Raw genomic sequence first — 25,921 nt, forward strand, 5'->3', positions numbered from 1 at the left:
GGTGCGTTGGTAAGACCAAAGGGAATTCTGACCCATTCGTAGAGTCCCCAAGGTGTGATGAAAGCAGTGAGGGGACGGCTTTCATCAGACATAAATCCCTGGTGGTAAGCCTTTCCTTGGTCAAGGGTGGAGAACCAACAATTACCACCAAGGCTGTCCAGCACGTCCTTGATCCTTGGAATGGGCTGACGGTCAGGAATTGTTTTCCGATTCAATTCCCTGTAATCGACACAGAGTCGGAGGCTACCGTCCTTTTTCCGTACACAAACCACTGGTGAAGAGTACGGAGAGGTAGACTTGGCTATCCAATTACGGCTGATCAGGTCAGACAGATAGGTGCGTACTTCTTGGTACAATGGCCGTGGTAGTGACATGTAAGTCTTCCGAACTGGTGTGGTATCACTTAGGTTGATCTTCATCTTCAGGTCAGGGGCACTGCCGAGATCGGTGTCATCTCTCGCAAAGGCGGCTGAGTTTTCCTGAAGGAGTTTCTCTGCTGCTGCTTTCTGGGATGGTGTTAAGTGACTCAGGTCAACTGGTGGTATCCATTTGTCGTTGCTGGATACACTTGAGACTGTTGGTCTCCCTCTAGCTGTGATGTCATTGTCTTGGGGCACCGTCCAGTCTTTGAAGGTGGATGGCTCCACAGGGTAGACCGAATGGACCAACTGAATCTGGCCCAGCAGACTGCGACGTCTCAGAACGATGTCCCGGTTGGTGGTGTTCGTCACTCGAATAATGACGGGGCAACAAGTACCTGGGGTGAGGCTGACAACTGACTCTTCTACATGCAGTCCTTCAGGCCATTGCTGTTCAACGTCTGGTTCAAATAATCCCGTAATCTTGCAGTCAAGTGGTCCTGCACGGGTCCGACATCGTACTCCGATGCTGCTCTGTTGGGGTATTACGATGTCTTTTCGCCCGGACCTCACGCTGCATACTTCTTCTGGGTCATTTGCCTGGATGAGTTGAACTAACTGGTCAGCGCTCCTCTGCTGCAGGTTCTTCATTGCTCCACCAAGGATACGGCTGGCATCGTTACCAGAATGCTGCACAACCATTTCGATCACGTTGTAACCTATGATGGGTTGTTGTAGCTGGTTCTTGGTGACTAGTGCGGGGAAAGTTATGGGGGGTGACTCCTGTGGGGCTTTCATCTTCAGCTCAATTTCTATCCATCCTTCAAACGGGATCGGGGTACCATTAGCAGCTCGAAGGTCAAGGTTACTCTCATGTTCGAGAAGTTCGGAAAGCGGGCGGATAGGTGTACTGGACAGGTTGTGTTGAAGCCAATCAGTACTGATCAGTGAAACTTGGGCTCCAGTATCCCATAATACCGTGGCTGGTGAGTCGTTCAGACTACAATCAACAGTACATCTGGGGCCAACAAGGTTGGTAACTTTCCGGTGATGTCTTGGGGTTACATGGCAGATGAAAGTCCCGTTTTTATGGTTGTGATGTGGGGGAATTGGTTGGGACGCTGCTGCTGGTTTGGTTACACCCTGTCCCTCGGGGGCAACCCATCCTCGTTTCCCTGGCGACGGTTGGCATTCCCTTGACGACAGCCACGGGCAAAGTGATTCGATGAACCACACTTGAAGCAGTGATCACACGATGGGCCCGTGCCATCCTCCTGGCACTTTCTGCAACCACGGCTGGTGGATGGTCGGAGTGTTGGGGCTTGTCGCGATGGTTGCATGGCGGGGGTCTTCTGGAGGCAGTCAGTCAGCGCAGCCACTTGGGTCTTCAGGGCGGCAAGCTCAGCCATATCGGCTTGCAGCTGAGCAATTTGAGTGCTCAGCAGTCCGGGCTTTGGCTGGGGTTTTGGATCTGGGGGGCTGTGTTGTACCTCACTGACCGCCACCGGCCGTATGGGGTGAAGTTTCTTGCGACGCTCCGCCTCCAGACTGGAACAGACATTCAGCTTTTCGAACAGCATCTCGTCAGTCAACTCAGGGTTGTCCAGGTGTGGCCGTATTTCCGCCTTGATACTGTCACTCCTCAGGCCCGTCAACACGGTGTGTCTGAACATGTTCTGTACCAGGGTCTGGTCGTAGTACAGCCCTGACTCTGCCTCCTGGCTAGCAAAGACGACTTTTTGCCTGAGGTCAAGTGCCTTCAAGAGGAATGCCTGCGGCGATTCCTTCGGATCCTGGGCAAGCTGAGAGAGCTGTTTGTACAAGTCAGTGGCATCCTTCTCCTGATAGTGACATCTAAGGATGCGCCGGAGGCTCGGCAATGTGATCTGTCTCCGTCCTTCCAGGTAGCTCCGGAGTGCCGATCCTGGGACAATGGCACGGATGACACCCTGAACAATGTCGTTGTCCCGGTAGCCTTTTTCCCGTGCAGCCTCGATCTGATGGGCCAGGCTCGTGAACGTCAGCCTGTCCCGCTGGCCTGGCTCTCCAATCTGGCCGGAAATTTTAAATTCCCGGCGGATTACGCTGAGGACCTCTGGTGGTAGGCTGGCCTTCTGGGGTTCGGCAGGGGAAGCGGTAACTGGAGCTGGTTCCGACTCCTGGGGTGTTTCAGAAGAATCTGGGTTTGTGGAGGGGGCTGGGATGGCTACCTTGTCGGGGGTGATCTCTGGACCAATCAATCCATCAATGAAACCATTCAAGTCCTGGAGTAGCGCCAACCCTCCATCTTCACTGTCTTGAACGGCATCACTGTTCAGGTGATTCATGACTTTCCGGACCAGTCTCTGATGACCGTCGGCTCTCTCAGCTGCATCGCCTGAATCCACCTCCAAATGCTCGCATATTTGGAGCAACTGTGGGATGGAAAGGCCACGCAATCTCGGGCCAACTTTCTCGAGAACTTCCAAGACATCCATGTTGCTTAACGAAAAGACAGCACGATGGTCACGGTGACGTCACTGGAGGACAAGTCGTGCTCAGCTGCTTTAAGGCAATCCCCGTTGAGGCGATCCCTCCTTCAACTGATGGTACACCCTGGTCTTGCACTCCTAGTCAACTCCCCGGTCCTCTCGGCTGTCTAGTGCAGGCTCACTGTCCCATCCCGTCTTGGTTCGTTTCACTGGATAGGCGCATGTCGTCTTACTCACTGGCACATTCGTCAGACCCGCCTATCCCTCTCGTGCCTCCAAATGTTACACCCGTGTATGACCGAAAGGGCATACATGTGCAGGTGTTACATTAAAATATGACGTGATACGCAGTCCTGTAAAAATAATGGAAATACACCAGTCAGGAATACAGGAAAGCTTGTGACTTTGATGAAGATGGTGTTGCCTTGAACATTGCATAAGAAACAATGAAGGCAACTTCCTGTCCCTGCTGATGTGGCACTTTTGGTCAAGTCCATTATGTTACAGGGGAGAACAATGCTGGGTCGATGCATTATAGGAAGGGGGAAAAAGTTAACCAACAATTAAAAAAGGGGGGGGGCAATTTCCATGACCTCTACACTATACTCGTATCGCAGAATACCATTATCTGTGATACATCAACTGGTAGACTACGTGCGTATATTCCAAAAGAATTTAGGCGTGACATTTTTCACTCTTTACATGAGCTATCCCATCCAGGTATTCGGGCCACACAACGTCTAATCACTGAGAGATTTGTATGGCCATCCATTAATCAAGATGTTCGGAATTGGACCAGGCAATGCATTCAATGTCAGCGTGCAAAAGTACAGCGTCACACAGTGACACCGATAGGTACTTTCGCAACCCCTGACGCTCGTTTTAGCCAAGTACATATAGATTTAGTTGGCCCTCTTCCTTCGTCTCATGGTTTTTCTTACTTGCTTACTTGCATAGATCGATTTACAAGGTGGCCTGAGGCAATACCAATTTCTAATATTGTAGCTGAAACAGTCGCAAAAGCCTTTGTTGACAATTGGATAGCCAGATTTGGAGTGCCTACAACTATAACAACTGATAGAGGTAGCCAGTTTGAGTCAAACCTTTTCAAACATCTATCGCACCTTCTTGGCACCAAACACATTCGTACAACTGCTTACCACCCCGTTGCAAACGGATTAGTGGAACGATTTCATCGAACCCTCAAGTCAGCATTAAAAGCTCAAAGGGAACCTAACAAGTGGACAGAATCATTACCACTTATTCTACTTAGTCTTCGCTCATCGTTTAAAGCTGACTTAGGATGTAGTGCCGCAGAGCTGGTTTATGGTTCCACTCTTCGACTCCCTGGCGAATTACTCGTTCCAGTCAAAAATGTAGAAAGTCTAGACCCAACCAGTTATGTCGACCGCCTTCGTCATTACATGTCGGAGCTTAAACCAAAACCACCTAGAACTAGTGCACATCAAAGTCAAGTTCCTAAGGATTTGTTTACATGTACACATGTGTTTTTGCGTGTTGATGCTGTTAAAAAGCCACTCCAACCTCCCTATGATGGCCCCTATCGGGTGATCGAAAGAAAAAATAAATATTTTATTCTGGACATCAATGGCAAACAAAGTACTGTAAGTGTTGACAGGTTGAAGGTCGCTAATACTGATACCAAGTTCCAGACGCCAGCTTCAGAACAACCTCCATCCAGTAATACACCAAGAGAGGCAGAGAGGTTCACAAGATCTGGAAGACGTGTGCGCTGGCCAAGAAAATACATACAGACTTTTCTCATCTGAATTAAAGTTTTGTACACATACTCTCTTTGTAAATATCTATTTATTAATTAATATCGATCACTTTTTCTGCCAACATGCGATCTTAAAGGGGGCTGATGTAGTGAATTCCTGAACAGCTTTAGAGCTGCAGTCCTGCCCTGGCTTTTTTGAGGTCGGTTAATCCCCCTCTTTGTTCAGACCTGTGGCTTTTATAATTGAATTCAATGGACAGGGTAGGGCTCTTCATTCCAGCAAAGAAGTATAAAAGCTTAGTGCATGCAGAACACACACACACTCCTTCGCTGTGCAGCCGAGCTTCTACAAGTCACTGGTCCACTACTTCATCTAGCAGCCATTTTTCTTAGTTCAACTTGTGTCCAGATGCGGGGATAGGATCTGATTAGGCAGTGTTTTCTCCTTACGGTGACTGTTCCCGCGGAAGGACACATTTCCTTAGTATTCATTATTGTAGGCCCTATATATTAAATCTTCACTATTTCGTCGAGTCAAGAAGCGGCCGGAGAAGACCGAGACTCAAGTTTTTCCTTTAGGGGTAATTATTTCTATCTTTATTTAATTAAATTAGAGACCAAACCTCTAAACCACCAGTGAATTCACTCTTCATGCTGGTCGCAAAAACCTAGAGTGCATCTGCAAGCAAAGCCCTCGTTCATGAAGTTGCATATGCTTTATTGCTTTTGAAAGTACTCAAGTAGTAAAAGTGGCCTTGTTAACGACAAATTACAAGAGCAACCTTCTTGGAATAATCCTGAAACCTTATTTTAAATACAGTCAATTGATTATTCTTTAAACTTTGCTCGCACATGCAGGTTCCACTTGCTATTTTTCTTTTAAAGACAAAACGCCCCCTTTGAGGCAAGTCTTGAAAACCATTCCACTCAATTTAACACCCTGACGTACAGTCAACATGAATACGACCCTTCCCCATGAGCATATGTACATACTAAAAAATTTTTATCAACGTGATGATTTCTTGTCCTTAATTTAGGTTATTTTAAAGAGAAAACGCCCCCTTTGAGACAAGTCTTGAAAACCATTCCACTCAATTTAACACCCTGACGTAGAGTCAACATGAATACGACCCTTCCCCATGAGCATATGTACATACTAAAAAATTTTTATCAACGTGATGATTTCTTGTCCTTAATTTAGGTTATTTTATAAATCTGAAACATAGTTGTGAAATAATCTATTGCTTAGGTGTGTTTGAGTAGACTGTTAAATAACTGGCTAAAAACACTAACTTCTCTAGGAGTAAATACATACGCAACGGTTGATATGAGAAAAACGTATGATTTATTAAGAGGATTTGGTTATAAAATACACTGCAATAGAATAAAATTAAAATTGAAAATCAGTATTTTAAAATCTGTCTGCAGCCCCCGAAATTATGGAACTATTGAGCACCCACTCTCCGATGTAATCTCCTCAGCGCGGCTATAGATACAGTACATTTACAGATTTTTTAGAAACCGCAGGTTCCCCAAAAAGCTTTGCGTGTATAAAATAGCTATCCATTGATATTGATCTTTTCAAGGCGAAAAATGTTTACTAACGTTTTCCATTAAAATTGTGACAACAAATACGCCACTCCAAACAACCTGGGCTCCATGCTGCTTGTATGCTGCATGCCCACGTTTAGGCCTTGTCCACATAACTAAAAAATCTACCACGGCCCGTACACACGAATAGCTCCGCAAGTGGAACGTTGTCATAATGCTTTGACTACACCACGTAATTCGCTGACAACACTCAATGGATTCGCTACTTTACATAATGGATTCACTTAACATGATTCTTCACAGGCTATTTAAAGGGGTAGCTCCCCGTGTGATACATTTAGAACTTCACATGATGGATTGAGAACTTTACATAGTGGTTTGTCAACTTCACATAATAGATTGAGAACTTTACAGAAAGGATTGACAACTTCACATAATGGTTTGACAACATCATATAATGGATTGAAATCTTCACATGATAGATTCAGAACTTCACATATTGATTTGACAGCATCACATGATGGATTGACAACTTTACATAATGGTTTGACAAAATCACACAATGGATTGACAACTTCCCATAATGGATTAACACTTCACACAATAGATTACGAACATCACATAATGGATCGAGAACTTCACATAATAAGGTGAGAACTTCACATAATGGTTTGACAGCATCACATAATGGATTGAGAACATCAACTAATGGAATGAAAACTTTACGTAATGGATTGACAACTTCACATAATGGACTGATAACTTCACATAATGGATTGACAACATCACGTAATGGATTGACATCACATAATGGAATGACAACTTCACGTAATGGATTAACAACATTACAAAATGGAATGAGACCTTCACATAATGGATTGACAACTTCACGTAATGGCTTGACAACTTCACATAATGGATTCAAAACGTAACATAATGGAATGACAACTTCACGTAAGTGATTTATAACTTCACATAATGGATTGACAACATCACATAATGAATTGAGAACTTCACATAATGGATTAGGAACAACACATAATGGATTCACAACTTCACGTAATGGATTGACAACTTCATATAATGGCTTGACAACATCACATAATGGATTGACAACTTCACAAAATGGATTGAGGACATGATCAAATTATTTTCACAGAGTAACATCATATTTTTGTGCATTTGGCGTTCCACATTTAAAAACCTGATTTCATATATTCCGTATTGAGCATTCTTGTCAATCGGCAGCCAATGCCTCTTGCTCATGCCAATGAGCGTCACTAGGGTTTCTTCCATTTAGGGGGTGGAAGGAGGGGCAAAGCACTTTTACAGGTTATTTACCAGTGGCAAAGAATCAATTGTAAACGATGGAAATCTATGAATCCATAGGTATTTCCGGACGAATTGACGACTTTCATCCATATTCATGTACGTTTGTCTCTTTTCCATTTTTAAAATTCTTTTTCCACTTTTTTTTATTTTTGATGTTTTTATTGGGGGAGGGGTGGCCCCAGTGCGACGCCAAGGGCGTACCCTCAATTCTGTGGGGAACTGTTGTTGTAGTGTAAGGCTCTACATTTTTTTCACACTGAACAGAATTCGATTTAGCTAGTATATCACTTTTCCAGGGTGATTGTAAAATATACACAAATTTAATGCAGCTGCAATACAGAGTGTCTTCTTTGAGTATATCAGTGAGGTTTCCACAGCAGAGATTTGGAATCCCAATATAAGGCAAAAAGAGCCCAGTTATCGTGGGAGGAGTAATAAGTCCATGTGATATTAGAAGCAGCAAAAACTGATATATTATGTCTAGCCCTATATCAGGAGTCTACCGGCTGGTATCTTCATTCACTTCCTGAAGACATGCTGTGTTTCGTGTTTCGGTGGCGTAGCGAAGGCATTTTCTTTGCTGCGGTGTTCCAGAGTCAATGTGCCGACTTGTAACTTGTTTGCCAACCTCGTGTAGTGCAAAATTCACAGTGATCCGTGGTACGCTTCAGGGGAAATGCCGATGGCCAGCGTATACGTTTGTGTACTGATTCTTTGTTCTTTTGCCGAAAGAAGCTCTATGAATTAATTATTTGGGTTCCTTACCCCCTACACCCCCGGTTGCTACGCCCCTGCTTCCGTTCATTTTCAAATTCAACCTTAAGCTTAACATTTAACTTTCGTCTCTGCCGTTTCTGCAGTAGGTTGCCGGCCAGCGACAAGTCCGCCCTCTCCAGGTGTATGGACGATTACAAATGAACGCGACCAACAGTGCATGGTGATGTCGTTCTCCGCACAAGTAGAAGTCAGTCACGGACACCAGCTCGTAAGCGGGTTCGCTTTATCGATTCTCTGTTCAATCCTTATAAGGTCCAATCATAGAGCAAGGAAATTGTTCAATGGCCCAGTCAGTTTATTTTATAAGACAGTTGCGTAACGGGGGGGGGGGCTTGGGGACAAGTACCATCACATACAACCCCCAGTTCCCCCAGGCGCCCCCCCCCAAAAAAAAAGAAAACCAAATTCACCTTTTCCTTCCCTAACCCCAAAAGTGAAAATCATACTTTGCAAGTCGGCAACATTGACACGAGGCTTCTTTGAGATGTTTGATTGGCCTGCACTTCCAGTCAAAACAAAAGACGCCTCGATCTGACATGGTGACCACAGAGTGTGCGGATAAGACCAAGCCAGCTATTACAGTCCTTATTTCTGGTCATATATAGATTTAAATCAAGTCGGACTTACGTTGCTCTTCCCCAGTCAGCCATCCCTTCTCCAACCTGTACACAGTATATGGGCGTCGAGCTCGGGCTGTTGCATAACCCTTATATAAGGCGCTCTCATTTGATAGCCTTTATTGCACAACGTGTATCATACGTGCACATTAGCAGTCAGTAAGTCCGACTTGATAGATAAGCCAATCGGGCCCCCAGTTGGTGATATGTAGGTATTCATAAGTGCATATGAATGACATGATCTTGCATAATGTATACCGAATTTCCACTAATCAAAGTAGTCACACTTGGAATTTCCACCAATTAAAGTTGTCAGACTCGTAGTCTCGTTCATTTTAATGTAGGTGTGAACGATGTAAAGCAAGTCTGGCAATTTGATTGGCTGCCACTTTTGGTAAATGAGCTGATTCGCTGTGTATAAATCAAATGGTTGGCACATTCGTTAAGTCGGGATTTCTGAACTCACAGTGATAACTGGACACAAGAGGGCTCGAAGCAAGTAACCCCGCCCAGTCTCCATATCCAAAGTATAAACGCAAACAACGTCACAGAGGATTCCAACTTGGTCAAGTCTATGCCATATAACGAAATGAATGTGCAAAGAACTTTTTGAATAAAACAGTGAGTCAACACGCCGTAGAAAGCTGGTACCGTAAACGACGAATAAATGTTGATCATATGCCTCCAAATCAAAGAACTTAACAATCACGCATCTCCAGAACCTCGCTTCGAAACACAGAATTTGCACTTTTAACCATGTTTCCGAAATTGTAATTCTGAAACTCTATGCGTGAGAACCACGTTCTGCGATTTCTTCTTGTTCAAGTCCCTGCCATCGAAGGCTCGTATCCCTGTGCCTATGGAAGCTCGTTAGATGAGATGGCCAATCCCGCCCGACACCTCCAAGCTAAAAACCCTAATCCGATCCTTATCCGACAAACCTAGCTCAGTCTGATCCAATCCCATCCGATACCCCTACATTATAAACCCTAATCCGATCCAAATCCTGGAGACTTGGCTCAATTCGACCCAATCCCATTGGATTGCCTTTGAGGCCCCAATTTGAATCCAATAGGACGCTGACGGACAAACACTGCTAAATCTAATCTGATCTGATAAAATCCGTACTCAAACAAAAATGAACAAATTACAACGTTAAAGCCAATTCAGCGTGCCACCAACGTTACCATCATTTTCATATTGTAGGAGATGTCAGTGACTTAACATAAATTGTCGTCACCAAGTTTAGCTTTTGTTCAATCTCAAATTTGTTCGAACTGCAGACAGACATATTACCGATATCCTTCATGTTTATTTGTTAAAAGCTTCACACTTTTTAACCTGCAGTATTCACATCCCTTCATATATGAACTGGCTTAATGTTTCTATATATTCTACATTCTAATTCTATTCTATTAAATGGCAAGAAAACCCGGTTACACTTACTTTGGAAGTATAAGCAAAACTACTGGATTGTGGCAACGCCTTGCAAAACGCCCTTTGTAAAAGGATATAAAATGATAGCTATCGTATCACTTAAAGATGGTTTCAGTCACGTCGTTCATGTGAGGAGATAAACCTGGATAATCTTCGAACATTACCGCTGCCCTATTTAATACCAATTTATAGTGATGGCAAACGAGTTCGCACTTTTGGAGATTTTTAAAAGTCGGATTTTGTCGGAATACCCATTGGATGATGATTGCAGTCCCCACCAATCTGATTCGATTCTGGTTTACAGTATCAATCCGAAGATCGTATTCAGATATCGGATCGGGTTCGGATGCAGGTTTGGATTGGACACGCACATCTTCATGTTACATCACTGACGTCTTGACACCCCTCCGTGCAATTCGGATTAGGCTCTGTAGTGAGTCTGCAGCACAAGGCTTAGTTCAAGTCTGTAGACTTTAAAAATTTATTGCTAGTTTTTTTCTTTGCTATACTTCCAGAGAACGTTCAACATTCTGCCGACATTCGAAGCGAGCAGTCTTTGCTCCATACCGTATCGTCAGTTTTCACTGGTTCCGCCTAACTCTTCCCGCACGCAATTTCCGCAACTACACCTTAGTTTCCAACTGAATAAGGATGTTGAATACACCATGATTCAAGCCGTTGCATTGTGGTTCGACCCAACCAATCAAGGTAATATCATTCATCGAAAAAAACTTACCTTTTAAGGCCAAAGTGCAAGAAATCCAGTCCAGTACTCCTGATATATCAGATGTTTTATGGTATAGCTATATTATTATACATGTAGATTTTCAACGTGAGCGAGTAAAGACCAAGAGAACACTTAAACAGTGTGAATGGCTTCTTCGTATTTTAAAAAACTTTAAATTAATACATTGGCAACCAGATACGTGTAAAGTGTTTTGTGTTTAATGACTTTTCATAGACTGTTCATAGACTTTTTGAGCTGAAACCGTCTTTGTAGATTCCCAACGAAATCGTGGCCTCCAGAACAAGCTATCAAAAGACCCGTTATCCCAAACACTGATAGTGATAATTGTGACTCCATCAAAACTTCCAAGCTCTAAGCGATCATTCAGTTATGTCGTATGTAATGACGTGGACAAGCAACATGTTGAAGCAAGCACCCTCTACTGCATTTGAAGCAAGATATGGGCCGGAGAGACCCCCCCGCCTTTGTGTTGGTCATTGATTGATCAGAACCTCAGGAATTCTTTACAGGCTTTTAGGGGGGATGTGTTAGGTAACAATAGTCGACAGTGTGTATAGGGATTGGGCAGGTGGGGGGGTACCCCTCCGTCCCATATCTTGCCTGGTATACCCCATGGGATCAGGTCAACTCGGACTCAAACCAACTCGGACCCATTCCAACTCGGACCCATGCCAACTTGGACCCCATTGTGGTCCACTCTTTTTAAGTCTTCCATTGTGCTCCTTTCTTTGCGTAACACTTAATTAATGATGTACACGAAGCATGCTTATAGCGTGGCCGGACCGCTTAGGCTTTACAGGTGTTGCTGTAACAGTTGTGCTGCAAAATCTTCAAGTTTAAATCGAAATTGCATTGTTGTTTCTTTTTGAAACAAATCTCTAATCCCACAATATTTGACAATTTACTGTGTAATCTCTTTTCTGGTAAACATTAATAGTTCTGCCTTGGATGTCTGGAAACGATTACGTCATAGTCAGGAGGTTGCACCTAATTATCATAAGCTCATTCCCAGGTCATTTGGATAGCTGTTCTTTTTAACATTCACATTGGGTATAAGGACGCATTGTAACCATGTTTTCTCAGCCATGTAGTTAGCAGTGTCTGATAATTTCACCACGAAAAAGCTGTATCGATAACCAAGTTGTAATTTCAGAGTTTGATTATAATGTGATTCCAAGATCATACCTGTGATTTGTATACCTTATATAAGAAAGTGTGCTTTCGTTGCATTATACAAACAAAATGAATCATGCTAGTTTAGATTTACATGTACTTATACCTAGACTTAGGCCATATTTTCCCATGGTTATACTTAGGTTACAATGTAATTAATTTTTTTCCATTTATTTTCATTAATTTTCAGATTGTTATCTAACGTCTGGGACTTAACGTTTATTGTGCAACACCTGTCGTCTGAGGCCTATATCTAACTTGTAAAGTTGTGTAAATGACGGGGTCGTCATAAGCCCGTAGCCTAGCCCCTTTGACAGTAAAATGTATAGTTTTTCTTTTTTCACATAAGCTTGTGATACTTAAAACAGGCGTTGGAATAATAATTACGGGGGCACAGATGCATAGAAGTCTTCTGTATTTGTTGACTGAAACTCTTCTTGGAGTCAAGTTGCTCTTTGAGGCAGTCTCCACAACAGGTGTGCCCAGAAATAATGACGCACGATGCTTTCTTTCCTGACAATTTCACAGAGTTGGAGGGAGATTTCAGGCAGGGTACCAAGCTCCTGAAAACCACAGTGCACTACAAGCGCATCTACCAGTGTGACCAGGAGCTGCAGCTAGATCTGGATAGCGGGTATGGCAAAGTATACCTGTGGGATATGAAACTTAGACCATTCGCCGAAAACTCCGATGGACAAGGTAAAAACCTCACCGTAAGAAAAAGACACGAGCTCTTTAACCTTTTCCAGATTAAGAGGAAAATAAACGCTAAAAGATGTATAAACACCGCACGATCATAATCAGCCTGTCATAATTCAGTGTTTATACTGCATAATGGAAGCTTCATAGGACAACGTCCATCCCCAAAAGCTGCTGGAAACATTTTCCCTGAATACCACAGCACGTGCTTCAGTGCCAAATCTTTACGAAGGTCGACTTTATAATGTAGCACGATCAGTTTTACACTGTTTTTATTCCATATTTTTTTCCATGGTCTGTTTGGAGTTTTTTTCAAAGAGAGTGAAAAGATTATAACATTGTCATCCACGAATGCATGGTAATAAGAAGTGTGAACTGCTTCATTACAACTGAGCGCTTTGTCTCCGAAGGTTAATCCTTTCACCTGTGTAATGCACGAGCAATTTCAAACCAAACCTAACTCCCCAAAATGGCTCTTTTAAACTCTCAAGTTGTCGACAAACCATGGCTGCAAAATATCAAGTGTTAAAAATTTAACTTCACACTGCTGGCAAAAGGACGAAAATAACAACACTTGACTACAATTACAAAATATTATGAAACTATTCCCTTTTCTATCAACACTAACGGGCAAATATGCATTTGCGAACACTGTCATAATTTCAGTGTATATTATCTGCCATTTCACATTTCTCATCCCCTGGATCTTCCAATTCCCATTCCATGTGCTTGCTGTGGTTATTCAAGCAGAACGACATTGTGGGATTTGAGGCAACCTTGACTTCATGGGCTGCGTGTGCGTTGCTTCACTAGCCCCTGGTCGTATTGATTACGAAAATGACGCTGACTGGCGCTTCAGGATGACTATACATCCGGTTCGTAAGTGTGACGTCCCGTCAGTTTAAACCACGCCCACTACACATAGAGTTACATGCAACCATTGAACCGGAAGGTAACGCGCAACTTGGGTGTTTGTCCGATGGAAACCTGCAATCACTGGTGCGTGCGGCGCGGGTGTATGACGAAGTCACTTACAAACCGGACAAACAGAAAGTCAATCTCAAAAGCTGCACGCTCGCGCCTAAATATTCTCCTGCATGTCACGCACGCGTAAATCTGCATCAAGCGTAAGCACACTGACTAATATCCAAATTGAAATATTCCAAATTGAGTGCGTTCGATTAGCTTCCCTGAATGCAACAGTGTTACACGCAAGGGAAGCCTCGAAATGAGGCTGATCGAACGCTGCAGTGTATTCGCCAAGGCATATTCTGGGAAAAAGGTTAAGGTCAAGTCCCCACCATTTCCTTGCTCGAACAGTCCATCCGTGACGTTATCACACTCGGGCAGCCTCCAGAGACCTGCTCACAAGCTGGGGTAGTGGTGGCTGACACCAGGGCAGGCACGAAGATCACGTGATGGCTAACCGAACACTCTCGTGTAAGTTTGACTCACACGTGTAAGCTAATCGAATGCACCCATAGTAGGATATTTAAAGTAGGTCTATACGTACCAGGGGTTAGATCGCGCAAGGCATGGTGGGAACCAACATGGCGCAGTAAGATTGTACCCATAGGAACGAGGCTGGATTTGAGGTCACACAAAGATCATTATTACCAAAAATTCATAAAAGGCCCATTCCGAAAGGTGGCTCTGTGTACGTAGTTACGCGCACGCGCATTGTGTCATATTGCGTAGATGGTGGCTGCTGTACCGTACTACATTAGAAACATGCCTCCGCTTACCCGACTGTAATAGGAACGTGGCTGGCTCAAGTCTCGCAAGTGAATTTAGGGGGCTCCAAGCTACACAAACCATACAAAAATCCATCCCGCTAAATAATGCTCTGATAATTCTCACACATGTATATGTAGTTTGTACATACACATAGTCTGTCAACACAGTCACCGTTATATGCCCATTGCCAAATCCGGACCGATGCAACAACTCTTACCCATGGATGTCCAGTGTAAAATTCGTTGCCATCTGCAAAATCTTTAAGCTCTATGTAAACTTTTTTGCACTAGTTTACCGCTCGAAAACTATTTCCACGAAAACTGGCCTTGAAACTCAGTTGAGTTGTTCAGTTTCAGTGTCTTGAGAGGAGCCTATCATTGCCCCTATAGTGAAATATCAGGAGGCAGTATGTGCAATTAGTTTTTTTTTCAAAATTTTTGACAAAACGCAGGCAAATAAAACTTCATGAGTTGGTCTTTAATGTAGGGTATTTGCAATTTACTTCCTATTAACGTATACAAGAATATGACCTTATCAATGTTACAAACTATCTTGTACAAAATATGGAACCCTGCTGTCATGAGTTCGCCCATGCACTGAAGAAGACTTTACGAATTTCTGGTAATGATGTCAGAAAACCAACCTGCGCATGCTTCCTAATTTGCATGCGCTACGCATGTGCAACCACAACCAGCCCAGTGGCAGATATAGAGCATCATTGATGAAGGTGTATCGCCCCTCCTAGGCGCGGATCAAGGGGATTAGGGGTTGAACCTAGCCCCCGAGACCCCCCCCCAAAAAAAAAGAAAAACAAAATGGGTAAAATAATAACATAAAGAACTAAAGTGACTGCACTGCATTGTAAACAATGCCTGTTATGTATAATGTTTCATCATCGTTTCTGAAAAATTCTCCAGCTTGAACCCCCCCCATCCTAAAAATTCCTGGATCTGCCCCTTCTCCTTGCTCACATTCTAGCGTGCTGTCTAGTAGTTTGGGTCAAGTATGACCATAGCTTTGGAAAACGGCAGCTGTGGGGAGGTATATATTTTAAACCATCCCGTTCATTTTGTTGTTTTGGGGGTCTGTTCTTGATCATTTATTTTAGCATTTGTTTAATTTCGGTTCCGAACAGTTCAAGTGTGTTCAAGCTCGTCGACGGGCGTCATTGTCTTCTCCATCGTTGGAGTTTTGGCTGTTGTCATCATCATCATCGGAATCATAGCCGTCGTTTGGCGCAGGCGTAGGAAGCAACCAGCAATTCGACGAATCTATGACCGGAACACGGAGACGGCGAAACTACTTGATCCTAAGAGCAATAAAAACAAAACAAAACAAAGCAAATAAACAAAACAATCTGCAACACCTTAGCAGATGGCTTTTGGTACTCGCCAAGTAGTTTCAGTCTTAGGCCCAAAAAAGTGTCTGTTTCAATCTGGTCGGGAGCTGGCTCCAAAGTGGCGCGGGGACGCGGCTTTTTAAACCTCACTTTTGACTAAATATATGGGGACTCATTTACTGTACATATTACTCAGCTGTGCCTCATCAAAAACACGTTAAAATTACGCAGTATAGCAGGATTCCAGTCGATTAAGCACGTTTGGCAACTTTCGAACATCGTTTTATACCAAATAAAACTTTTTTTATTTGGCCGGTGAACAGGTCTACGGCAACGCACGCGCAGACCAGAAACCGGAGACATTTTTTGGCCTTAGGCCAGGTAACCATTAATTTATGCTTTACTAACGAAGCCAATTTAACTGGAAGTATTATAAGCAGTTTTAATCCGCCTCGAGCAGAAGCATCCCTCTTCAGTTGAAAAGAGCTGTGTTGGCCAGGGGAGACATTTTGCTGGTTGCAGTACGACCGTGACGCATTCATTAGTCGTTCGTAAACGAGTGAGGTTAAGTTCTGACCAAAGGAGTCTCCATTGCTAAGAAAATATCGCCATATCTTGAGCGAGTTCTAGACCAATTATGCAAACTCACCTCACCTGTGTTAGGCCAGTTAACCTTAAGAAGGTCAAGACGGAATGCAATGCCTGGTATGTTTTCCTCCAGTACTTAAAATCTTGTCATTTTCGTTCAAATGATTTATTTATAGACCTGAAGAGTGTCTGGCACACGTTTTGACTCAAATATTGTAAGAATTGTGACTCATTGTCAATTTTTGAAGCAAATTTTCCATCAAGTGTATTCGGCAAAATGCCCACTTGTGACACAATAGTTATGAAACACTTTGCTTGATCGTAGGCCTACCGACAATTGCATTTCTTAATATAAACAGTTACAGCATAGGGGGCTTGAAAATGGTAAAGCTGGGTTCTGGTCTTAAGATGGTCGAAAAACCTGGACATTTTCGGTTGGACACTCCTCAGGTATTTTATCAGATGGGCTGATTTCAGACGTTGGTATGTTTAACTAAATAAAAGTCATTAGCATCTCAGACAATTTTAAAAGAACTCAATATACTGAAACTGGCTTTGAGTTAATATTCTACGTTCTCAGTTCTTAAGAGGTGAAATTATCAAAGTCTACCGCCTTTGCGACTTTGAAAATTTGGAACAAAATATATATATTAGTTCTAAACCTTTCATGGAATTTCACATTTAGTGGTATATTTTTATGAGTGATGTAAATGCGAACACAGATTCATTTGGGGAGAGGGGGCCAAGGAGAGATTAAAAGTCAAACATGAGTGTGTACTAGCACCATTATGAGATATTCGTTGGGTGCCCGGAAGAAGATCGTAAGGGTGAAAAAAAGGTCAAAAGGTCAAAACTTGGTCAAGAGGTCAAATTTAGGTTTTTCAAGAAATTAATAGAGCGCTGAAAAGTTTTTCATCTGGTATATGTATCGCTTCAAGGGCTAGACGTAATTATGATTTAATTAACAGAATGAAAAGACGGAAGATGTTTTTATTATTTTCGCTAGGAATAAGGACGTTGGCAAATATACTAACATAACAAAATTCCGCTTGCGTCCTACTGATTTTATGATGCCACTATGTATTACCTGCAGAATGTCTTTAGGATTTAATTTGGTGCTTAGGCGCACGTTTGAGGCACAAGGAGTTCCCAGCAAAACATTGTTGGCATAAAACGTAAATTGCTATAATCATTCTTTCAGAAAACAAGTAAATTCTTAAAGAAAAGAGGTGTGCATCAAGCCGGCAGCATACAAAGACGCAGGCATTTTGTAAGAGACTAGAAGAGAGGCGATGTAAAAATTGAAGGACAAGCAGAAAATGCTTCTTTATAATACAATGGTCAGCGTTGGGCATGAAAATTTAAAAGTTTGGCTTTGCCCGTAATACGTCGTTGTAAGAGCAAAAGCCAGTTTAAAACTCTTTCAAAACTTTCTGTTGAAGATCCGTTAGGACTTGCTGGTTCTTCGTGTTGTAGGATGGCTATATGCACACATAAAATTCGCATACCGTAGGGAAAATATAGTTCTTTCATAAATTACACCAGTGAAATAAAATAATTACAACATTTCACTGAGGCACGTGTTGCATACCACGTTGTTGACATAGAGATGGATTGCATATACCAAGCCGGCTCGGCTTGGGAATCATCAGCAAAACTAAGGAGGTGTCAAAATAGTAACTCAGAAAATGCACCTGATTCAACGGCGTATCCAGCTTTTGGTGTCGGGTGGGGGGCAAATTCAAAAGTGAATGTGACTTTGGGCTCATTCAACGTAATGTTGGGGGAAAATTATCAAAATCCTTACTCGCAGTCCCGACATCCTTGCTTTCTTTTCATGGTGTTGTTTTCTTGGGGTTCTGATGCTAATATTATTTTGAAACATATAGAAATGTACCGATTATTTTCTTTCCTGCGAAGTATTCCTTGTTAGAAGATCCGTGGGGGCAAGTTTCCCACCCTGCCTCCCGCCCCCGCCGTGGATACGCCACTGATCTGATGCCACCACGCACACCTGTAATAAAAATACTCATTGAGTCATATACTACATTATCTATCATCTGTTAATGTTAATAAAATGATACATGGTGTATAAGTAGACAAATAAGGTTATCAAGTTTTTCCATTCAGTTGTTTTGATTCGTCTTTGTTTTGTTTTGTTTTGTTTTGTTTTGTTTTTATTCAAATACACATTTAATTCTGTACCTTCCTTTTCAAATATTTAACAATGGTATTTGTTTTAAAAAGGGGGAGAATTGGCTTTGTTAGCAACCGAAAATGACAGACCCGAGCTATTCATGTGTTTACTAAAATACAATATTGTTACTGAAGAGATACACTTCTGGCTGGCCATTTTGATGTTGAAGGGTCGCCTACTGATAGGAGTAGAAATACTGAAATCAGATGGGAACGAGCCACGCGTAATAAAGGACAGACTATACTCGTGTGAACCGTGATATACAGCACGTGTGTTGCGACAACAAACATGGAAGTGCACTGTTGAATTGATATTTGGATGCAGTCCTGTCAGTTGATTCCACTTCAAAAGAACTTAGATTTATGTCTCGTCTATGGGGCACTTCACCTTTAGTATCTATACAAACATTAATGCCGAACCAAACAGAAAGATATGTGACCCGGTACATCAAAATCGGGAATAAGTCGCAAATGTATATGGTCAGAAGGAGAATTTCACAAGCTTTCAAGTGGTACACATTACAAGTGTGTTGATAGTAACTTTTCATACATACACTTCCAAAATATACAGAAACCTTCACATCCATCGTTTCAACATTTACCCACATCCCACTTCATCACGTAAAAAGGCCTCAGCAACTTATTCCTGATTATGATGTACCGGGTCACATATGCATATTTTATTGTTCGACATCCAACGAAAAAGTGTAATTCAGACAGCAGTGCTTTCTTTCTAAAAAAAAAAAACCCTGTTGAACCTTGGTTCTGATAGTTCGAGCACGATTCAAACACAATACAGCTTGTAAACACTTGACAACCTCCAGAGAGGTCAGATGACGTGCAATGAATCCATTCTTGTTTTGAATTTGGTGTACAGTGCTCGTGTCATGTGTGTATTACATAGGGTTATGGGGTTTGGAGAGCTAGACTAGTTGTAAATGTGAAACTGCTTTGGTGGTGAAACGACGGCTTTTGCTTGACAAGAAGACCAAACTTGGAGAGAAATAACTGGACGAATTCGAAATGGACGACTCATCCCCACCCGTAGCTTTTATTTTGCTTCTTTGTAGTGAGTGCTATCTCCTTTTCAGTTAGCTCAAGATTCAGAAAAATTAAAAAATTTGGTCGAAATGACATGATCAACCATGTAAACGTGTTAGGCAGACCACAAGAAAACATAACCGAGCTACTTACGTCTGGTCAGATTGACTATTATGTTGTGCACGGTTTGTTGTTGGTTTCAGAAGGAAGAAAAGTATTTTGGGTTATATGTTGGAGAAAAAGTGAAGAGCAAAAATGTTAATGATGGATTTTCTTTTAAACGAAGTAAATAGCCCAGGATAATGAATAAGCTCAGTGGTCCCGTCTACATGAGAAGTCAAGGTCCGCAATTAATAGCGACATCGCGTTTTCAAACTTCTAAGGCTTCTTTTCAAAAGTAGCCGCTTTAGTAAGTTAATAAGACCTGCCGTGTTCGTTATTGCAGCTTTAGGGGATATTGGAAGCGCAGCTTCAGCAGACACGCCCCCTCGTCCTGGTAGCTGGGAAGTGAGTGACAATCAGGGACGCGTGTGTATGCTGTTGTCGTTCTCTGCGCAGATTTCAGTACACGAGAAAACTGCAGGACACGAGGTAACAACGATAATATGCGTGACAGAACTAAATCATCATGTCTACGTACTGATCGCTGAGAGTACGAGTTGTACGACTTTGAGATTTATAAAAAAAAGCTGCCCATGTTGGGGGACATTGTCAATTCCTACAATAAGGATGCATTGTTGAACGTGAACTGCTGAAACGTTATTTGTAGAACTCTAGCATATTGCCAACCATATCAAGGGTGGCCATAAGTTTGCGTAAAGTTCATTCCTGGTGAGCAAACTGGTGTTGCCCTTAAATCAGTGATGCATCAGCAGAGGAGGGGATTGGAGGTCATTTCCCCTGACCATCATTGCAATCAAGAAAACTCTTTAGAAACTGTCACGGCATCATCTTGGGGGAGTTTTGTATGGATGACAAATTTGGACAATCTTTTTTTCTTCAAATCCCCACCCAAGCATGGTCAAGCAAACAAGCATACTTATCATTCATTTGTGTTGTTTGTTTGTTGGGGTGTTGGGGGTGTTTGTTTGTTTGTTTGTTTGTTTGTTTCTTTCTTTCTTTCTTTCTTTGTTTGTTTGTTTGTTGGGGTGTTGGGGTGTTTGTTTGTTTGTTTGTTTGTTTGTTTGTTTGTTTGTTTGTTTGTTTGTTTGTTTGTTTGTTTGTTTGTTTGTTGGGGTGTTTGTTTGTTTGTTTGTTTGTTTGTTTGTGGTACCACAAGATTTTGAAACGCTTTATGAATTACACTGCTTTTGTACTTACGTCCTGCCGTTGTTTGGCAACCCTTAGTACAAAAAACAAAACAAAAGTGGAGCAGCTAGTATTTGTCGGGGGAGGGGGCTGGGACCAGAACTACCCCCTCCCCCTCCAAAAAAGGGCTTGATGCTCAAGACACTCCTTCGTTGCACCCAAGGGGACTGAGATCTACGGCTACATCAAAGAAAGTGCACTGTAAACCAAAAGAAAAAAAAACAAAACAAACCAAAAAAAAAAAAAAAACGGCGCCTATAGAGTTTCAAACACATTTCTGAACACTGTTTCTGTGCCCTCTTTTTAAACACATGTCACCCAGGCCATGTTTAGACATTTACACTGAAATGTGTTTAGGAATGTGTTCAAATGCTAAGCAGATCTCGTAAAGCTAAACTTGTACCAGGGAAAACGTTGATCATCTAAACACACTCCTAAACCCCTCGCAATAAACATGCCATGGACTAAACGTGTTTAAGAAAGTGAGCAAAAAAAGTGTTTGAATTCTAAATGTGGTCTTTTAAGATTTGGAAAGAAGGTTTAGAAAGAAGGAAATAACTTGGGGGGGCATTGATGTCTGTGGCGTAGCAACAGAAAGGTCTGCATGGTACAGCAACTTCAAATTTACAAAATGCTATCAATTAACCAAACATAGGCATTTTCAATTTCAATTGCAAGTGCTGTTTGCCTTAGATGTTTGACACTTGACAAAAATCCTCCTTGGAAGAATTTTTCTCTGTAGGCAATTTTAGACCGAATATGGAGGCCTATTGTTGTATGAGTTCAGCTACGTCATGACGATCGACACAGTCTGAAATTTCTAGAAAAAAATTAATAATCAAGTTGGGGGAAACGTTGCCATACTTTTGAAGTAACTCCAAGGAAAACACGGACAAGTGAAAAGACTTGGTGAAGTTTTCAACCACCTCAATCGGAATTCGGTTGGTAAGGACGATAAACGAGTGTTTTTTAGGTCACTGTTCAATTATTGACTATTACTCGACTTGAAACTGGATCGGGAATAGCAATGTGATGGAATTGTGATGGACTGGCAGGGACTTATAGAACTTGGGATGCACTCCATCACTACAAGGTAAAGCAGCGTTTAGAGTTGATACATTTTTTGTGCATGTATTTTAACACGTTTAACTCATGACATATGTAATGAAAATTTAATGTGTTTAGGAATGTGTATCAGTGCCAAACTCCTTTCCAAGGTACACGTTTAATTTTGTGAAATCCGCCTACCATTCACAAACACATTCCTTGACGCACCGAAATGTCTAAACATGTCGTGGGTGAAATGTGTTTAAAAGGTGGTACAGAAAAGTTTTTAGAAATGAGTTTAAGCTCTGAGCGGATTTTTTACAGCAATAACAGCAGCGTGTAATCAAGGCAGCATACGACACAAAACTTATATTTCTCCCACAAATGGCGTCATTAACACACCCTCCCTTACACAAAATCGTATTTTTCTTTCCAGAATAGAGTACTCAACATCCTGCCTTCCTATAACTCTAAGACGTCGTGCCTGACGCCGTATCGAGAAGTGATTTTCGCTCCGTCCAGTGGCACTTCATATCCCAAACTGCAGCTGACATTCTATCTCGACCCCATCAAGCAGGTCTACACCATGGCCAAGGTTGTTGCTGAGTGGTACGACGCCAGCCTGGACGGTACATTTTAGATCACAGTTGATCAAATTGTATTGAGCTATTTTTCCATATCCAGAGATTAAACAGTAGGGCGGTAATTGACAGCCGGATAAACGGCTTTCTTTTCAAGGGGACATTTGCTCACCGATCTAATCCAAGATAAAGGTGCAGTTCCTGCACCAAATTATCTGTGGTTTTAATTTGGTTTGATTTACTTTAGGCGAAACTTAATGCATGGAATCGGGTCTTTTTCCGATCAGATAGGTTCGAGTTGATCAAGTTTCTCTGTGTGCACAATGCCTTTTCACAGTATGGTATTTCGTCCAAATATATTTGAAAATTTGTGAATATTAACCTGGAAAGTTTCGCTCAGTTGTCGAAAGAGTCTTATTTGCAAGTCACCATTCACTAAAATGGCGGCATTCGGGGAAGTGGCATAAGTGCGTAGGTAACATGGTTGGCACGTGCACCAGTTTCTCCCCCCATCCATATGAAGTTTTGAAATGTAAACAACATTCACCGGCAAGACAGTTAATTTGCATTTCATGCGCCCTGCAATAGGTTGAGCAACCCAAATGGCCCCTCCGAAATTTAACCCTCGTAACGTGAGCTACAGGTGGTCTCGCAAAATATTGAATTTGATGGCACACAAGTCATTTTAATGGCCTAATAGCATGGCAGTTTTAGATGAATTTAGTATCTACAAACAGGCATTTTTGACATTTTCTTTAATTCGCAGTCGCCCATAGCATATTCACACCGTGGTCAGTGCCCAACTGTCACGAGTTTTAACAGCCCACCGTTATGGACTCCCCCTGCCGTTCACTTCCACTTTGCGTGTTAAGCAGTCAGCCATTTTTTTGTCCTTCTCAGAGCCCTTTACGGAACAGAGAATCAGCGACAACTTTCTCAGTGCATCCGTTGCCGTGGAGAACTCCTACTATTGCGAGGATGAGATGACGGTGGATCTAGACGGCGGCGATGCGTCCGTCCACATGTGGAATATGCACCTGCAGCCCTTCTCCGATGAGTCCGGAGGGGTGTATGGGCCGAGTGAGTAACGCACTGGATAGTTACGTACCAGATGCCGGAACAGTATAGTGCTATGACACAAGGTTGTTTATGGGATGCAGACCACCAATAAAAAAGATACCATATACAACAATGATATATATCTCATCGTCAAAATAGCAGGAGAAATACAAGTTTCCCAGGTATAACCCCATTAGATTTAAGATTTTTTTCCTTATCTTTTTCTTTTACACATTTACTTGGTAAACTAGTTTCTTTCAAAATTCCATTCCAAGGTGATGACCTCTGCAATGGTGGTGAGGCCCACCGCCATTTTGAGAACTGTTGCCTAAACTCTGCAGTCCGTGGCAGTTTAAAGTTTCTCTGATTCTGTGGTTTGCCCCGCTAGAATTTATTCGCAAGAGAACATACCTGTGAAACACTCTTCTAATTTTGCTTGATGACCTCCACCTCTTCCCCCACAGAGCAAAACTGCGATTCCGGAGCGTGGATCATTGCCGCTTGCACGCTGATCGGGGTAGGGGTATTCATGGTGTTTGCTGGAATGGGCGTCTACGTGCTCAAACGCAGGAGGAGGAACGACTACGCCCACTTGCAAGGCGGTGGCTACCCACAGCACGACAGCATTGCCCAACCCTCGACAAGCACTAGTTGAATATTCCATGTCCGATTATCCTAGTTAATTGTAAATAAATGGTGAATTGCTTTGAAGAAATACATTTTGCAAAGAAAAAAATCCATCAAACAATTTACAATTTTACTATTAGTGCCTGCGAGGGAAATTGTAAGTGATTGGGCCTATAGTCTAAATTTTCCTGTGCAATTTTCAGTTTGGACGTTCCTCGAAAAGGACTTAAAAATGAGGATAGAATTCGGTTCCTAGACTCCTCTGATTTTTTTTTATAATAATGACTGTTAACATTTACGTGAACGTACGTAGTTTAGGCGTCTTTCCTATCTTAATCGTCGGGTAATTCTTACCGGAATTGTACGTACGTGAGATTAAATTCTGTTTTCTCCTTCCTCTTATTATTAGTTTGGCACAATTAAGATCAAGAGTCGCCAAAGGTCAGAAATGAAGAGGCAGGGGAAGCCTATATCCCTGTCCCTGGGTTTATTCCCTTGTTTCCACACAACTTACAGTTGAAGCCTACATGGACTATCTTTTTTCAATTTTATGCATTTTTCAAAATTATTATTCCCCCCCACATCTGCACACCCTGTCTTGGGTATTGTAAATGACACTTCCAAGGGTAAAAGTACATCGAATTTTTCTGGCGTGTACCGGACACGTGTGTTATACGCATCTGTTTTTTCAGGATTTTGGCAAACCAGCTATATGTGTAGCTATTATTAGGGCATATAGTCTGTTTTGTAAATTGGATCACCACGAGGGAACAGATATGTCAATAAAATTTCTATCCAAAATTTCAAATTAAAGAGAACTATTAGTTCTGTTAACAAATATTGGGGCATTAGTGGACCATTTCTGAGCAAGCTTCAAAAGTTCCATCCGAAGAGATGATTTACGGGGTCCGCCATATTGAAACTAAAAGCGAGGTTAACTTCATTTTTGAATATTGAGAGTCGAACTGAAAGCAATACAGTGAAATTTTAATGACGAATTAGTAGGAGTCTTTCCGATCAATAATATTTCAAATTCATGCTCAAACACGCAAAATGCACCTTGGTGTTTTAAGCCAAAATAAGGAATTCATTGAAAGCGAGGCTTTGGACAGCACTTACATTGTATAACAGTGTAGTCCGTCCCAATCGACAATTTTACAATTTATGAAACAGAGTTCGGGCAGAAAGATCAAAAATGGCTTTCACGTGAATAAGCTGTATTGTTTAGACCCTTTCATAATTATTCAGAATGATTGCATGTTTTTCCCTCATCATCATCATCATCATCATCATCATCATCATCATCATCATCATCATCATCATCATCATCATCATCATCATCATCATCATCATCATCATCATCATCATCAGCAGCAGCAGCAGCAGCAGCAGCAGCATCATCATCATCATCATCATCATCAGCATCAGCATCAGCATCATCATCATCATCATCATCATCATCATCATCATCATCAGCAGCATCATCATCATCA

The 25,921-nt window shown here is 42.2% G+C and overlaps 2 protein-coding genes across 3 annotated transcripts; one reads left to right on the forward strand and one right to left on the reverse strand.

The window, feature by feature from the left end:
• Positions 1-1,301: 1,301 nt before the first annotated feature.
• Positions 1,302-3,339, reverse strand: LOC147796758 (uncharacterized). Its single transcript, XM_087145975.1, has one exon. It carries the CDS (start codon positions 2,834-2,836, stop codon positions 1,496-1,498), a length of 1,341 nt encoding a protein of 446 aa, XP_087002101.1. The 5' UTR covers positions 2,837-3,339; the 3' UTR covers positions 1,302-1,495.
• Positions 3,340-5,133: 1,794 nt separating this feature from the next.
• LOC110988410 (uncharacterized) lies at positions 5,134-25,778 on the forward strand. Of its 2 annotated transcripts, XM_087145864.1 has the most exons (9): positions 5,134-5,152; positions 8,315-8,439; positions 10,801-10,993; positions 12,735-12,905; positions 15,778-19,834; positions 20,252-20,397; positions 22,598-22,790; positions 23,643-23,822; positions 24,266-25,778. In XM_087145864.1, the coding sequence occupies exons 5-9, from the start codon at positions 19,789-19,791 to the stop codon at positions 24,454-24,456; spliced, it is 756 nt and encodes a 251-aa protein (XP_087001990.1). In that variant the 5' UTR covers positions 5,134-5,152; positions 8,315-8,439; positions 10,801-10,993; positions 12,735-12,905; positions 15,778-19,788; the 3' UTR covers positions 24,457-25,778. The 2 variants fall into 2 exon arrangements, with proteins under 2 accessions (XP_087001990.1, XP_087001989.1); XM_087145863.1 differs by lacking the exon at positions 5,134-5,152 and having other exon boundaries at positions 8,306-8,439.
• The last annotated feature ends 143 nt before the right edge of the window (positions 25,779-25,921 follow it).

This window comes from Acanthaster planci, linkage group LG14 (genome assembly GCF_054643075.1).
Source record: "Acanthaster planci isolate LZ-2023a linkage group LG14, COTS_SCS, whole genome shotgun sequence".
NCBI classification, from domain to species: domain Eukaryota; kingdom Metazoa; phylum Echinodermata; class Asteroidea; order Valvatida; family Acanthasteridae; genus Acanthaster; species Acanthaster planci.